The following is a 16,371-nucleotide window of genomic DNA, read 5'->3' as shown; positions in this document are numbered from 1 at the left end:
TATTGTTTTAGCACTGAAGATTTTGGTGAAGATTGTAATTACTGAGAAATGCTGTTTGTATTGAGTGTTGGTTATTCATCTGCTTAACATTAGGTAAATAAATGTATCAGTTAGACTATGGCTCAAATCTTGATCTGATAAGATTGTACTGATGGTGTGGAGGTCTTATGACGTCTCACAGGTTCCCTTGTGATTTCAGGATCTCACTACATTCACCTTACAAGGCATATACAAGGACTCACTCTAGTTCTAAGGAAATGCATGAACCCTTTATATGGCCAATGCATGAGCCCTTTATATGGTCATCACTGGTACTGAGCCCAAATCTACGAATCTATGAGTCTCAACTCTTCGACTATGCATCAGACCAGAAGACAGAAGAACAGAAATAGGCCTTTTGGCCCATCGAGCCTGCCCTGCCATTCAAAAGCATCAAGGCTGATCCAAAATTCCTTATATTTACTTTTCTGCATTTTCTCCAAAACCCTTGATTCACCAACAAATTAAAAAAAGATCTACCTCAGTCTTATATATACAAACAAGAATTCTGCTCCCACAGCTCTCTGTACCAAAGAGTTCCAAAGAGTTATTACCTTCAGAGAAGAAATTCCTCTTCATCCCTTTTATTGGCACCCTTTTATTCTGAGACTATGCCCTCTGATCCCATAAGGGGAAACATCCTCTCAGCATTTACCCTGTCAAACCCCTTAAAATTCTGACATGTTTCAATGAGATCACCTCTCATTCTTCTGAACTTCAGTTAGTAGAGTCCCCACCTGTTTAGCCTTTGTTCATAAGTTAATCTCTCCACAGCAGGAATCATCCGAGTGAACCTTCTCTCAACTGCCTCCTATGAAATCATATATTTCCTTAAATAAAGGTTCCAAAACTACTTCCAGTACTCCAGATGCTGTCTCAACAGCACCTTGTACAGCTGCAGTGAGACTTCCCTACATTTATAATCCAATCCCCTTGAAATAAGGGGCAACATTCCATTTATCTTCCTGATTATCTGCTGCATCTGTGTGCTAACTTCCTATGTTTCATATCCAAATAGCTTCAACTACCTTTGCATTGCAGCGTTTTGCAATTTTTCTCCACTTAAATAATACTGTTCTTTTGTTCTCCCTTCCAAAATGAACATTTTCACAAATTATACTCCATTTGCCAACTTTTTGCCCACTCACTCAACCTATCAATAGCTCTCTATAAACTGTTTGCATCCCTCTCGCAACCTGCCTTTCCACCTATCTTTGTTTCATCTGCCAATTTGGTTAGAATACACTCGCTTCCTTCCTCCAGAAATCTGAACTAATACTGCACTCTGGGCCTGGCATTTCCAGGACTCAGTCTGGAACATATTAGACATGATACATGCACCTCAAAGCCCACACTGAGGGTTTAGCAGCTCAGCCTTACCTTCATCTCTGCTTCCCTTTTAGCTTCCTCCATGGCAAATTCAAGCTCTTGTTTTGTACGGGCCACCTCTTCCCGGGTCTGCTGTGTAACCGTCAGTTGCTTGGTTGTCTCAGCACTCTATATGCAACAAACAAATCAAAATCTTTTTTCCATCATGGCGCAGTAACCCACTTATGATGCTGATGTTACACTGTCTTAACAACCTAGCCCAGTACAAATTTGAAGATTTACAAATAACATTCAAGGAGTTTAAGAGCTCAGCACAAGCTTCTGTTCAAGGATCAGCAAGTTGAGAACCAGCCTGGTACACAGATAACAGAAACCTGCGATCCTGAGGAGACACAGCCTTGAATGATGATCATCCTTAATGATGACACAGAGCTTTACCCTGTACCTTATCATCTCTTCCCCTTCCCCAATACAACACAGAATCAGTTACCAATATGAAATATAAATCACACAACACCAGGTTATAGTCCAATAGGTTTATTTTAACTTTATCCACCCCAGTCCAACACCAGCTCCTCTACATCATGGTTACCAAGATGAGGCAGTATGATTCTGTCCCACTTTGCAATCAATATATTTTTCCGTGAATAGCTTTTTTTCCTAATCAGTCTTCAGGTATGGGTGTCACTGGCTGGATCAATATTTATTTTCCATCCCTAATTGCCCTTTAAGAGGTGGTAGTGAACTGCCCTCATGAACTGCTGTGGATAAAAGTGGGTGGGTACACCCACCATGCTGTTACAAAGGGAGTTACAGGATTCTCATCACACAACAATTAAGGAACTGTAATACACTCCAAGAAATGTGTCGTAATGTGCATCAGTGAGTCACAGGGATCAAGGTGCGAAAGCTGAATATCTGATCTGTACTTGTTGACTAACCTCAGCTAATGCACCAATGCAAGATGAAGCAATGTCCAAGTCTTAGACTGCAATGAGGAAAACATAAGCTGGACCTTCCATTCTGATTGTTACGAAGTGACTCGTAATGGATAAATGCTCTTGTGGAAACTATCAGGCTTGATTCTTTTGCAATTTATGAAATACAATAAAATGTTGAAATCCAACATTATCACAGAATAGTGGGGTCTCCAAATTAATGAATAGAATTAAATTGGCAGGTCAACTGACTCAAAATCTGAAGTTTCTGAATTCAGTGCATTGCTGGATTAACTAACACTGAATCCACGTAGGTCACGGCAATTTAGAAACTGGTTCATCCCGGTAATCTCCAGAAAAGGAAAATGACTAGAAAATATTCCATGATGCAATAGCTGTGGTAAGAGCATTGTATTAATCTTCAGTCATACAGAGTAAATATAAAAACACCACCGTATGCGTGCCCCATTATCAAAGACCAAACATCTGATTAAAATCCATAATGTCACAAATGCATAAGTGCTAACAACCTGCTCTGAATGGCTGACATTACCTTGATGATTCATGCAGATTAATGGGCCTAAATCTGATAAGCAGTAGAATGCACAGTGTTTTATGTTGCCAGGCACTAGGCACACAAAAAAGCAGAACTTTGTCACAACACATTTTGTGCTTATGTGCTTTAATAGACGGCTTCTTCAATGGGGTTAAGGGCAAGTTAATCATAGAATCATAAAATAGAAAAGGTCCTTAGGCCCATCGAGTCTGCACCAACAACAAACCACTCTGAATCTGCACTAATCTGCCTTTCAAACTCGTGTCCATAGTCTTGAATGTTCAGACAGTTTAAGTGTCAGTTTACCAAGTACTTTTTAAAGATTGGGAGGTTTCCCACTTCAACTCCCATTTGAGGTGGTGTATTCTAGATTCCCACACCCTCTGGCTAAAAATTGGTTTCCTCAAATCCCCTCTAAACATCCTGCCTTTCACGTTAAAAGTATGCCCCTTGTTACTGACTTTCCAACGAAGGGGAACAGCTGCTTCCTATTCACCGTGTCCATGCCACTCATAATCTTACACGCCTTATTAGGCTCCCCGCTCAGCCTTCTCTGCTCTAAAGAAAATAAGCTGAGCGTATCCAGCCCCTCTTCATAACTGAAATGCTTCATCACCTCACATATATCAAGGTTAAGTCCCAGCTATCACTAGTCTACCCCACTGACCAACCCAGATAATATCCTCGTAACCTAAGACCTTCGGCCCCACTGTCAACCACACAGAGAATGATCAAATCATCTGCAATATTGTTCATCAAACCACCGCCCCCACCTTCTACATTATTGATATGTCATGGACAATATGGTACCCAGCACTGATCACTGTCATAAGCCCATGGACACTGGGGTCCAGTCACACCAATAATAAAATGTGTATGAGTACATTAATTTCCCATGAGACATTTAAACTAGGTAAATGTTGCACTTGGCTTTTCCTATCATTTACTTGCAACCAAACAACAGCTTATATCCCACGCAGTCCATGCTACAAGCAGATACTTGCATTAGACAGGCAAACCAGCATTCCGCCTTTCACAACAGCACCTGGTCAGGTTTTAATAGATTCAGTTCATTAAGCAATACCTTCTAAAAAAAGCCTTCAGACTCTGCCTAAAATGGTTTCACATGAATAAATTCCAAACTGCAATCAGCTGCCCTAAGAAGGAAGGAAGCTAGTTGTGTAACTGAGCAGGTTTTGATTCCAACATTGACAGCGACCAGTTGGGTTTATGCTGGTTGCCATATGCATCAGTCACTGAACCCAAAACTAATTCTAAACCACAGTTTTATCCATTTCCAGGTTTTCCAGCTGATACATCAGAAACTAAACACTGTGTGCAGCAAACAGTGGAGAGTAGAGACATACTTCAATTCAATTTTCTCTGCTGAGAGCCAGACTGACATTTCCAATCTATGAAAAGTAACAGGGCAAATTACAGTTGAAATTTGTTCAGCTGAAAGCCAGCACGAACACGGCTTTGCTGTCTTTAATAATGGATTACGCACCAAGTCACATCCCTCAGAAAGGCTTTTCTTACCTTCCGGAGGAGCTCAGCATGGGTATTGACGAGATCACTGTGTTTTTCTTTCAGTTTATTGTAGCGTTGCTCATTTGCTTGTACCTTTTCTGCAAGAATAATTTGAGCGACATTAAAATAAGACTGAAACTCAGTTTCAGAGGTAAAAACAATCACTGCAGATGCTGTAAACGACACGGTGGTTAGCACTGCTGCCTCATAGCGCCAGAGACCCAGGTTCAATTCCCGACTCAGGCGACTGACTGTGTGGAGTTTTCATGTTCTCCCCATGTCTGCGTGGGTTTCCTCCGGGTGCTCCAGTTTCCTCCCACAGTCCAAAGATTGGCCATGCTAAATTGCACCTAGTGTTAGGTAAAAGGGGTAAATGTAGGGGAATGGGTGAGTTGCACTTCGGCGGGTCGGTGTGGACTTGTTGGGCCGAAGGACCTGTTTCCACACTGTAAGTAATCTAATCTAATCAGATTCTGGATCAGTGGTGCTGGAAGAGCACAGTAGTTCAGGCAGTATCCAAAGTGCAGCGAAATCGATGTTTCGGGTAAAAGCCCTTCATCAGGAAAGGCCTAACGGATGGAGTAAGTGGATTCAATCACTTTTTCAGAAGTTGCTTATTCAGTGACACTTCAAGGAATTTCTTAATGAATTATGCTCATGGAGTGAAAACTGAATTTGGAAGAAGCACCATCGAATCCCTACAGTGTGAAAGCAGGTCATTTAGGCCCATTGAATCCTCACCGACACTCTGAAGAGCATCTCACCCAGGCCCAACCCCCTACCTTATAACCTTGCATTTCCCATGGCTAATCTACCTGGCCTGCACATCTTTGGACACTTTGGCCATGCTAAATTGCACAATCTACCTAAACTGCATATGGGACTATGGGAGGAAACTGGAGCACCCGGAGGAAGTCCATGCAGACATTGGGAGAACGTGCTAACTCCACACAGTCGCCAAAGGCTGGAATCGAACTCAGGTGCCTAGTGCTGTGAGGCAGCAGTGCTAACTACTGAGCCACCTTGCTGTCTCCAGTTCTCAATTGAAGTGTCAATAATATGGAGATAGAACAGACTACAAGAACAATTCAACAGTCAAATTGAGTGTTATAGCTTGTCTCACTGTGATTAAAACCTCAAAAAGAAGCCAATTAATACTTTGTGTATACTTCAATAACATCGACTGGGAACATTTCATTAACTGTGACTGGAATAATTGTGGGATTATCTAATCTCCCTGCTCTACTCCTCTCATCCTTCTCACAAACACAAGGATTGGAGAAAAACACCATTCTGACCACTTATGTTTCTACCATTTTTGTGGCTTTGCTGCTCATGTTACTGATATGCCACGAGACACCTAGCTGGACTACAGTGGGGAGAGGTACATCTTAGGCCTCGCAATGGCTGTCAGTTGCTGACTCAGAATCCAGCTGCCCCTTAGCAACATTGCACCATAGCTAATTCAGAGAGGGACTGCCCTCTGACTCCAATTGGGGAAGGCTGTTCTGCTCTGGAGAGCGGGACCCCCGTCAAGATTGGCCAGTGTCCATTTCTGATCCCTAAGGTTAAAGAGTCATAGGGCCCAGGCTCAGACCTACATTCAGTATTTTGGACAGGTCCAGCAGGGATGGGGCAAGTTGGAGAGGTCAGGGTGGGAGAGAGGGGGATTAGGGTTAAAGTAGGCGTTTGATCTTGGGGTGCTGGTGGTTGCCTCCTTTGGGTACAGGAAGGCCCCTAAAAGGAGGTTCCTGACCTTTTCTTTCCCAAAAATGCACAATGAAAGCTTCTGGGCTGCAAGTCTTGCCTCCGCCATCGACTGCTGCATGTAAAGTAGTAGCAGAGGCTGAATGAAGTCCTTCAGTGGCCACTTTGCTTTTGTTTTGTTTTTAATCACCCTGATCGGACAATGTTATGACACATCTCTGGGGCAGGTGGGAACTGAATGTGGACTTTGTGGTGTAGAGTTAGGGACACTATTATCAGACCCCAACACCACAAATGGCCATTTCTCAAAATTGTCCTCAATTGGCCACAAAACGGTCTCTGCTGACACAAGGATGGACAGACCTGCATAACACAATTCCCACCTGCTATAATATGGAAGATGGGTTGGGGGTGCACAGGATGGTGATGGGAAGGCCACCTATTTTATTTTGCAAAATACCCCTCACCTCTAAAATCCAGTCCATGTAGTCGTTCGCAAAAGTATTCTGGAATTTCCAGCTACCGGTAGTAGCAGTTTTCCCTGCCTATTTACTCAGTGCTTGCCTCGGGCAAGATCCATTCTCTGACACAGGGGCAGAGGCAAAGATGTCAACAAGGTTGGAAAAATGCAAAAAATCCTTCCAATTAAAATAGTTAGAGAGTCAAGATTACTTGCTGATTCCATCTGAGGCATGTGATAATGATTGCTCCTTGCCCTGGTTTGTAGCTTGCAATAGACAACAGACAATAGGTGCAGGAGTAGGCCATTCAGCCCTTCGAGCCTGCACCGCCATTCAATATGATCATGGCTGATCATTCCTAATCAGTATCCTCTTCCTGCCTTATCTCCATAACCCTTGATTCCACTATCTTTAGTCAGCAAGGTCAGCAACATATCATTGACATGTGAGGTTCATGAATTGGTTATTAAAAATATGACTAAGACTCACCAACGCTGAAAATGTGTTGCTGGTTAAAGCACAGCAGGTTAGGCAGCATCCAAGGAACAGGAAAATCAACGTTTCGGGCCAGAGCCCTTCATCAGCCCCAAACGTCGAATTTCCTGTTCCTTGGATGCTGCCTGACCTGCTGTGCTTTAACCAGCAACACATTTTCAGCTCTGATCTCCAGCATTTGCAGACCTCACTTTTTCTCTAAGACTCACCAATCCTTGTTAGCATTGAGGCTGACAAAGAATGGTAATGAACAACGTTTAGGGAAAAATTAAGCCCTGAAACAGGTTCTAGACATGGAATGTGACGTCTCTGAACAGGACTGTAATTATTAATGAAGTAATAAGAATAGTAATCCTAAATATGGTATTAAAGCAGGGTGTGTTCTAATTGAGTTGAAAGGCACACCCATTGGATCAACAGCCTCCTGGCAATTAATGGCCAGCATGGCGAGAATAAAACTCACTCTCTGCCTCGATCAACATAAACTGTGCTTTATCCGTATCGCATTTCTGCTTCCGCAGGTTCTCCAGCTCAACCCGCAGTTCCTCATTGTCAACCAGGGCCTTCTGCTTCAGTTTACGTGTCTCCTCCAGCTCGGTCTCCAAGGTATTAATCTGGGCTTTCAGTTGTGCGATGTACTTCTGGGCCTGGCAAAAAAATTAGCACAATTGAAAAATCTAAACTATCAAAACCTAAACATAGGCATTAGTCTCTTTCTGTTGGCTGATTAGTCACTAACAAAATAAGTATTATCCTTTCCTGTGTTTACAACGGGTAACGAATAATGCTATTAGAATCAATCAGGAGGTTTCCATTTCCGCTTTCACTAATTTGAAAGCAGATACTTCACTGTGTTTGTATCTGCAGGCTGCCTATTATCTGGTACGTAATGTCATTGCATTTTTTGAAGAGGTGACCAAAGTAATGGACAAGGGAATATCTATGGGTGTTGTTCATATGAACTTTCAACACGTAAGATAGAAACCCAAGGAATTGAGAGTGCAAATCTCTATTATGGCTGGTAACGTGGCAGGTGACAGAGAGTAGGGATAATGGGTAGGTACTAAAATTGGCAGCTGTGACCACTGGTGTCTCACAAAGATCTGTGTTAAGGCCTCAATTAGTTACAATATTTATTAACAACTTAGATAATGGCATAGAAAGTCATGTATCCAAATTTGCTGATGACACAAAGTTAGGCAAAATCATAGAGAGTGTAGATCATCGCCTATTAATATCCCTTTGTAATTTTATGCTAAGTGAATGTAGGGGAGAATGTAGGATAAGCCAAACAAAGGCGCACACGAGAATTCCTAGAAGCGTGGCATTCCAGCCGGAATGCTATCAACAAACACATCGAGTTAGACCCCATCTACCAACCCCTGAAAAAAGTAACAGGAAGTGACTTCACCACAGACAATAACATCACCACAGGAAACGACATCACCAATCCAAAGAAACCCAAAAATATAAATAGAAAGCAGGAATTTTCAGCATTGCTTCACCTGAGGCCCACTGAAGATGTTACCTTGTAGGGTAACGAAACGTCTGGAAATGAACCTTCCAGCTCAGCTACATCCAATATTGCACATTGCTTGACAGCATTAAGCAATAAAATCTACTTGGGAGTGAATACAGATCAAACAACATTTTGGCAGCAGGTACTCTATCAGGTTTTGACAACTGAACAGTTATTGTCATTTTTCAAATGACAAACCACAAAAGACTAACTCAGTTTCACAAGTTGCCATAGTTCAATTTAAACTTGATGGCCAGTCTCAGCCTGTATCTGAAGTATCGTACCTCAAGAAAAATAAAGTGTTGATTCTGCTGTGGACTAGACTTGTAAGGCAGAGCATTCCTATTTGACTGGCTAAAATTGGACCAGCCAAGGCTATAACATGGGACCAATCCATTACTAACAATCTTCCATCTCCATTGAAGCTGAATGTTTTGACCATTATGGTCCCATTCAAATCAATTACTTTTGTACGTTTAGGAGAGATTCAGGGAGTGAATTCTGCAGCAAAGGCTGTAGGCTACCAATGGTAGAGTGTTGAAGATAAAAAAAAAATGCACAAGAGGCCAGTATTGGAAGAATAGATATCTCAGAAGAACTGGATCAGTGGTGCTGGAAGAGCACAGCAGTTCAGGCAGCATCCAAAGTGCAGCGAAATCGACGATTCGTCAAAAGCCCTTCATCAGGAATAAAGGCAGTTAGCCTGGCCTATTACCTGCCCTTGACCTCTTCATTTCCAATTGCCGCCGGGACATTAACCGCCTCAACCTGTCTACCCGCCTCCCCCACTCCAACCTCTCACCCTCACAATACGCAGTCCTCCAATCCCTCTGCTCCAATCCCAACCTCACCATCAAGCCAGTGGATAAAGGGGGTGCAGTGGTAATCTGACACACTGACCTCTATACCGCTGAAGCCAAACTCCAACCCGAGGATACCTCTTCCTACTGCCCCCTCGACCATGACCCCACCCCCCCATCACCAAACCATCATCTCCCAGACCATACAGGACCTCATCACCTCAGGAGATCTCCCACCCACAGCTTCCAACCTCATAGTCTGGGAACCCCGCACTGCCCGGTTCTACCTCCTTCCTACCAAGATCCACAAGCCTGACCACCCTGGCCGACCCATTGTCTCAGCATGCTCCTGCCCCACTGAACTCATCTCTACCTACCTCAACACTGTCCTATCCCCCCTAGTCCAGGAACACCCCACATACGTTCGAGACACCACCCATGCCCTCCACCTCCTCCAAGACTTCTGTTTCCCCTGCCCCCAACGCCTCATCTTCACCTGGATATCCAATCCCTCTACACCTCCATCCGCCATGATCAGGGCCTCCAAGCCCTCCGTTTTTTCCTCTCCAGACGTCCCCAACAGTACCCTTCCACCGACACTCTCATTCGTTTGGCCGAACTGGTCCTCACCCTTAACAATTTCTCCTTTGAATCCTCCCACTTCCTCCAGACCAGGGTAGCCATGGACACAGTATGGACCCCAGCTCTGCCTGTCTATTTGTTGGCTACGTAAAACAGTTGATCTTCCGTAATTACACCGGCACCACTCCCCACCTCTTCCTCTGCTACATTAATGACTGCATTACCTCCACCTTGTACTCCCACGAGGAGGGTGAGCAATTCATCAACTTCACCAACACATTCCACCCTGACCTTAAATTTTACCTGGACCATCTCTGACACCTCCCTCCCCTTCCTGGACCTCTCCAATCCATTAATGACGCCCGACTTGACATTGACATTTTTTACAAACCCACCGACTCCCACAGCTCCCTGGATTATACCCCTTCCCACCCTACCTCTTGCAAAAATGCCATCCCGTATTCCCAATTCCTCCACCTCCACTGTATCTGCTCTCAGGAGGACAAGTTCCACCACAGAACACACCAGATGGCCTCCTTCTTTAGAGACCACAATTTCCCTTCCCCCATGGTTAAAGATGCCCTCCAACGCATCTCGTCCACATCCGCACCTCCACCCTCAGACCCCATCCCTCCAACCGTAACAAGGACAGAATGCCCCTGATGCTCACCTTCCACCCTACTAACCTTTGCATAAACCAAATCATCCGCTGACATTTCTGCTACCTCTAAACGGATCCCACCACCAGGGATATATTTACCTCCCCACCCCTTTCCGCCTTCCGCAAAGACCATTCCCTCCATGACTATCTGGTCAGGTCCATGCCCCCCTAAAACCCACCCTCCCATCCTGGCACTTTCCCCTGCCACCGCAGGAACTGTAAAACCTGTGCCCACACCTCCTCCCTCACCTCTATCCAAGGCCCTAAAGGAGCCTTCCACATCCATCAAAGTTTTACCTCCACATCCACTAATATCATTTATTGTATCCGTTGCTCCCGATGCGGTCTCCTCTACATTGGGAGACTGGGCGCCTCCTAGCAGAGCGCTTTGGGGAACATTTCCGAGACACCCGCACCAATCAACCACACCGCCCCGTGGCCCAACATTTCAACTCCCCCTCCCACTCTGCCGAGGACATGGAGGTCCTGGGCCTCCTTCACCACCGCTCCCTCACCACCAGGCGCCTGGACGAAAAACGCCTCATCTTCCGCCTCGGAACACTTCAACCCCAGGGCATCAATGTGGGCTTTAACAGTTTCCTCATTTCCCTTTCCCCCACCTCATCCTAGTTCCAAACTTCTAGCTCAGCACTGTCCCCATGACTTGTCTGGACTTGTCCTACCTGCCTATCTTCTTTTCCACCTATCCACTCCACCCTCTCCCCCCTGACCTATCACCTTCATCCCCTCCCCCACTCACCCATTGTACTCTATGCTGCTTTCTCCCCACCCCACCCTCCTCTAGCTTATCTCTCCACGCTTCAGGCTCACTGCCTTTATTCCTGATGGAGGGCTTTTGCCCGAAACGTCGACTTTGCTGCACTTTGGATGCTGCCTGAACTGCTGTGCTCTCCCAGCACCACTAATCCAGAATCTGGTTTCCAGTATCTGCAGTCATTGTTTTTCCCTCTCATAGGAACTGCAGTAGCCAACCTGCACAAGATCATCCCATAAATAGCAAAACAGAGGAGTAAAGTAGTTCACCTGTTTTTGTTGGGGGGAAATGTGGACCAGGACACAGGGAGAATAGCCCATTCTTAACATGCTTGGACTCTGTTTCACATTTTATTGCAAAGTCGATGACCCTATTTAATGATGGGGCAGGCTCAAAGTCCCAAATAGCCTACTCCTGTTCCTGCTCCATTGCTGCTCACATGGATACACTGAAGTCTGTAGCTGGCTTATTCACAAGCTTCTGAATCATTTCTAGGAGGCATTAGTAGAAGCTGTTGTGCTCTTTTCAACAATAGTTAGATGAACTTGATGACACCATGACAAATATTTTCACAGCCCATGTTACGATAGAAAATTATTAACAATAATCTAAATGAAATTTGAGTATATATCTTGGGATAAGGAAATTGATGCAAAGTTAAGGCAGTGTGGTGCTAGAAAAGCACAGCTGGTCAGGCAGCATCCAAGGAGCAGGAGAACCGAAGTTTTGGGCATTACCCCTTCATTAGGAAGTCAGCTGCCTGACTTTTCCAGCACCACATTCTCGACTCTGTTCTCCAGCATCTGCAGTTCCCACTTTCTCCTCTGCAAAGTTAAAGCAGCCAGAAATATCAGCATATAAAATATATTAATATTTAGATAGCTTGGAGATATGCTGAATTTAGAATGCCTCAAATGTTACATTTTATCTCTGAATAGATTCAGGGGAACCTCGAAAGCCCAGTCACAGTCTGGTTTTGGAAGCACCACCACAGATTCATAACTCTATTTTAGACTAGCTGCTATCTTAGAACAACATTTCTCATCAATGTGCTCGTTTTAGGCAGATTTTTCAGCTGTCGTTATTCATCTTCCACTGGACCAAGTCTTCCAGTCTCCAGATTGTTGGAGACTAGACACATGACTGAAGCTTGCATTGAGATCCTGTGAAGGTCTGGACAAACAAACCAGCATGGAAATTACCCAGGACTTCTCAACTTCCGATGGGCATTTCCAGCTCCCTTCAGACAGCATGATATTGAACAAGGTAAAGTTAATGGAGAGGTTAAGGTGTAAAATCAGCCTGGAAAATATTGGAAAAGCAGAATCAAGTGGTAACAAAGACATGTTTGCATTTCTGAGTAATTACTCACCATAGATATACGACAGGGCAATGAAAGAGTAACTTCATTAAAGTGTGGACAAAGTGCAAAAGATAATAAAATGGCAACCCAACTTGGAGGCACAAAGCCTGAAAACACAATTAAGTGCAATTTTCCTTTTTTTAAAATATAATTTTCCATGGTTCCAAATGAAATGTACAAAAGGGATCCTACCTCAGACTTTACTCTTTCTATCTCAGCTTTCAGCAGCTCCACCTCCTTTTTCAGGTTGTCAATCTGAAGATCTCTGTATGAAGGATGCAAAAGGGACTATCTAAGATTCAAACCAAACAGCATTGTTTAGTAGATCCATTAAGTCTCCAGCTCCGGCCATCTTACCTATCATCTTTCACAAAACCATTATTCTTTGGGGGACCAAATGTAGCATCAAATATGTCCACGTCCATCAAATTCTAGAAGAAAATAAATTCATGATTAAAGCAGTTGGATCCACAGAGATTTCTCAAGTCCTGCCTACTTGACTGGAAAAGCTTATCAACAGAAAAACAGCTATTGCTTAAGCAAGAGTCTTATACTAACTTGAGGCAAAAGCACGGCACACAGGAGCAGCAAAGGCAAGAAACCAGGGCCCATTTAACAACCAGATCTAATTCTAATTGTTCACTTCAGGACCTCACCAGGACCTGGCAGAAACAAAATGCTGATGGCTAGCAGTAAATAAATGTCGATACTGGAGACCGAAGGAAATAGTATAAAGGGAGGGGCAGTGAGAGCTGGGAGCTGTGACAGCGTCTAAGATGTTCACAGCTGAGAAAGGCAACAACAACTTATTTTTATGTAACACCTTTAAAGTAATACACAACACTCGAGGTGCTTCCCAGGAGCACTATAAAACCAACCACAACACATAAGTAAATATTAACTCAAGTGCTTGAACAAAAAGGTAGGTTAAAGGGACGAAAGAGACATAGTGAGGAAAGAGACACAGTGAGGGGCAGAGTTTAGGGAGGAACTGTGAAGCTCATGAGCTTGGAACTGAAAGAATTCCAGCATGAACCAACACTGAAAGCAAGGAAAAGAATTTTCAGAATTGAGACACTGTCAGGCCAAACCTACATAGATCAGTGAGCACAGGGCTTAGCATGTCAGATTAGAGATGGCAGAGTTTTTGACAAGTGTTTGGTTGATAAAGGATGGAATAACTAAGTTCAGAGGGAACAATGGGATGGATGAGAATTTGAGCAGCAGGTTGACTGCAGTCTGGTGAAACCTACAAGAATGCCACATTTTTGACATACTTGAACCACCTCTAACCATGGATTCAAGAGTCAGCAGAATTTATAAAATAAAATTCTGTTCTCCAAACAATATAAAACCATTAAAAGTCCATATGTTGGCTAGGAGGAGGATTTCCAAGTAGCACCTGGGTTCCTTATTTGATTTGAATCTCCTCAGTTTTGAGCAAAACCTCACAATCCCCATGAATGTAGACATATACCAACCAGGTTATACTGCCCCTGCCCAACTTGTCCCATTTTAATACCACCTACTTGGTAGGACTTTCATGGTGTTTTTATATTGGATTGGGATGTCATTTTATAAACAACTTCCAACCTACTAGAGAGCTAAAAGAATCTCATTTGCCTGTTACCTGAGATTCGGTCACTGAAGCTGTCGAGACCTCGATAAGACTTTCTGGTTCTTCAATATCGTCTGTGGGGGCCTCATCTGGGATAATCACCACTGGTTTCACATGTTCTGCCAGGGCAGAAGCTCGCAAAAAATTTGGAGGACTCTGTAAATGGGCACAAGGTGAAACGCACAGGACAGTGATTTATTCACAATCTATTTGGGGGGGTGCCAAGAAATGTTATTTAAATGGTTTGTTTCAATAAACAGGCAGAAACTTCTCTACATTTGAATGCCTCACCAAACTCAAAACCGTAACAGCGAGAAGATCGAGGGAATCACAGTACATAACAACCTGATTTGGCTGTAGTATGTGCAGGGGGAAATGAAAAATATTAGACATGTATATGAGGGGATCCGTTCAGACGTTTATTCTGTAATTAAAGAGGATATAGGTAGAATTCGCCACCTTCAGAATCAAAGGGGACCGAAGAATATTGCACATGCATTCTATTAAAATCATTATAACAGAAGCAAACAGTTCATAAGAGCCAAAATAAACATGTTAAGACCTCATTAGTCTGAACTATCCATCTATTCTTACAAGAAGGTTCCATACCTCAGGCAATTTTGGAATCTGGATTAGCCGCTTGAAATATAACATGTCACGAGATCGGCTAAAGAAGCTCTTTAGGCTGTAACAAAATGTTTTTAAAAATGCAATAAAAACAGAGACACATTCAGTGTAATGTTACTGAAAAAAACAGCAGTGTCATTTTACTCAGTGAACTGTAACATATTACTTTATACCAATAACAAAATGTAACTTCCATTTAACTTCACATTCTGCTGTTGTGTACCTTCCTGATGTCTTCTACTGTGTTTTACAAATTCATTCTATATGATCTGTTCTTATCAAAATATGAAGCAGAACCCCAGCACTGTCTCTAAGATACACCGTAAGATGTCAATCAAATCGAATTGCTGATCCTGGCAGTCATCACAGAGCACACCACAAAAGGGCAGTGCAAAATATTGACTTGGTCCTACAATGCACGGAAAGTAATAACTTCTCTCAATCTACAAATACATTTCAATATACAATGGGTCTGAAGACTTTGCACATCTTTTCCTTCCCTGGGGTTATGCATATTTATAAAGGTGTTATACAATACAAACAATACAATCCAAAGACTACTTAGATCTCTGGCAGCTTTTCAACCTGCCGTGAAAAATAGACACCCATTACTAATGTGTCGTGAACTGAGATCTCCAGTTCAGCCTTTCCTGATTCAGTAAAATAGTCAGCAAGGCTGATTAGCAGTTCTTTGTTACCTGTGAAATTCATCATAGAATCGGTCCCTGTGTCCTTGCAAAGTATCGGCTGGCAGACCTGTCAAAAAGGTGCGTAATAATGAACTTTGCCCCTTAAAGAATTCTACATTAATTTGCTCACGTCATGTATTGAAAGCTGCATGAAGAGTTTTCAAAGTCATCAAATTGAAGCTTACTAAACAGGAAGGATAGTATAAAATCATCATTATTAAAACAAAGAATTAGGAATGAGTATGGTGATGAAGCAACTGTTAAAGTTTGAGAATCAGTGCAACTTTAATAGTTAAAATCAGACATGGACAATTTGAGGTTGTTTAGATGGACAGTGCTACCAATCTAGGAACAGTCTTCATTCAAACAGAGATAACCAGAGCCCCCATTTTGAAAGGTCATCAACGATCAGGGGTGATGGCACCAAAGGAAAGCTGCCATGTTTTTAAAAGTGTGTGGTAAGTGGGGATCCCTTTGCAATTTCTGTACTTTTTCTAGTAGGAACCTTCCTTTGAGGTAGTATCCCTCCACTCCATGCCTCTCTTGGAGATTCTCATACACGTTGGGCTACAGTGCCATGGCATTGAGGGCACCAGCATTTCACTCAAATAGGAGGAAGGGAGACAAGCAGGGCCAGCCTGATCCTGTCCACAATCAATATCCACAAGGGAAAACACATAAG

General features: G+C 43.3%; 1 protein-coding gene across 2 annotated transcripts in view; it reads right to left on the bottom strand.

Moving 5' to 3' along the window:
* The window catches only part of LOC132827138 (huntingtin-interacting protein 1-related protein-like), a 146,332-nt gene that overhangs the window by 39,391 nt on the left and 90,570 nt on the right, over positions 1-16,371 (bottom strand). For both annotated transcript variants that reach the window (XM_060843661.1, XM_060843662.1), the window contains exons 9-16: positions 15,699-15,756; positions 14,983-15,058; positions 14,386-14,529; positions 13,113-13,186; positions 12,948-13,020; positions 7,519-7,702; positions 4,402-4,490; positions 1,420-1,536 (exon numbers count right to left, since the gene is read on the bottom strand). In XM_060843661.1, the coding sequence (XP_060699644.1) occupies positions 1,420-1,536; positions 4,402-4,490; positions 7,519-7,702; positions 12,948-13,020; positions 13,113-13,186; positions 14,386-14,529; positions 14,983-15,058; positions 15,699-15,756 (815 nt within the window). The remainder of the gene's footprint in view (positions 1-1,419; positions 1,537-4,401; positions 4,491-7,518; positions 7,703-12,947; positions 13,021-13,112; positions 13,187-14,385; positions 14,530-14,982; positions 15,059-15,698; positions 15,757-16,371) is intronic.

This window comes from Hemiscyllium ocellatum, chromosome 24 (genome assembly GCF_020745735.1).
Source record: "Hemiscyllium ocellatum isolate sHemOce1 chromosome 24, sHemOce1.pat.X.cur, whole genome shotgun sequence".
NCBI classification, from domain to species: Eukaryota; Metazoa; Chordata; class Chondrichthyes; order Orectolobiformes; family Hemiscylliidae; genus Hemiscyllium; species Hemiscyllium ocellatum.
The sequence above is the reverse complement of the archived record's forward strand: the minus strand, read 5'-3'. Positions and strand labels throughout refer to the sequence as shown.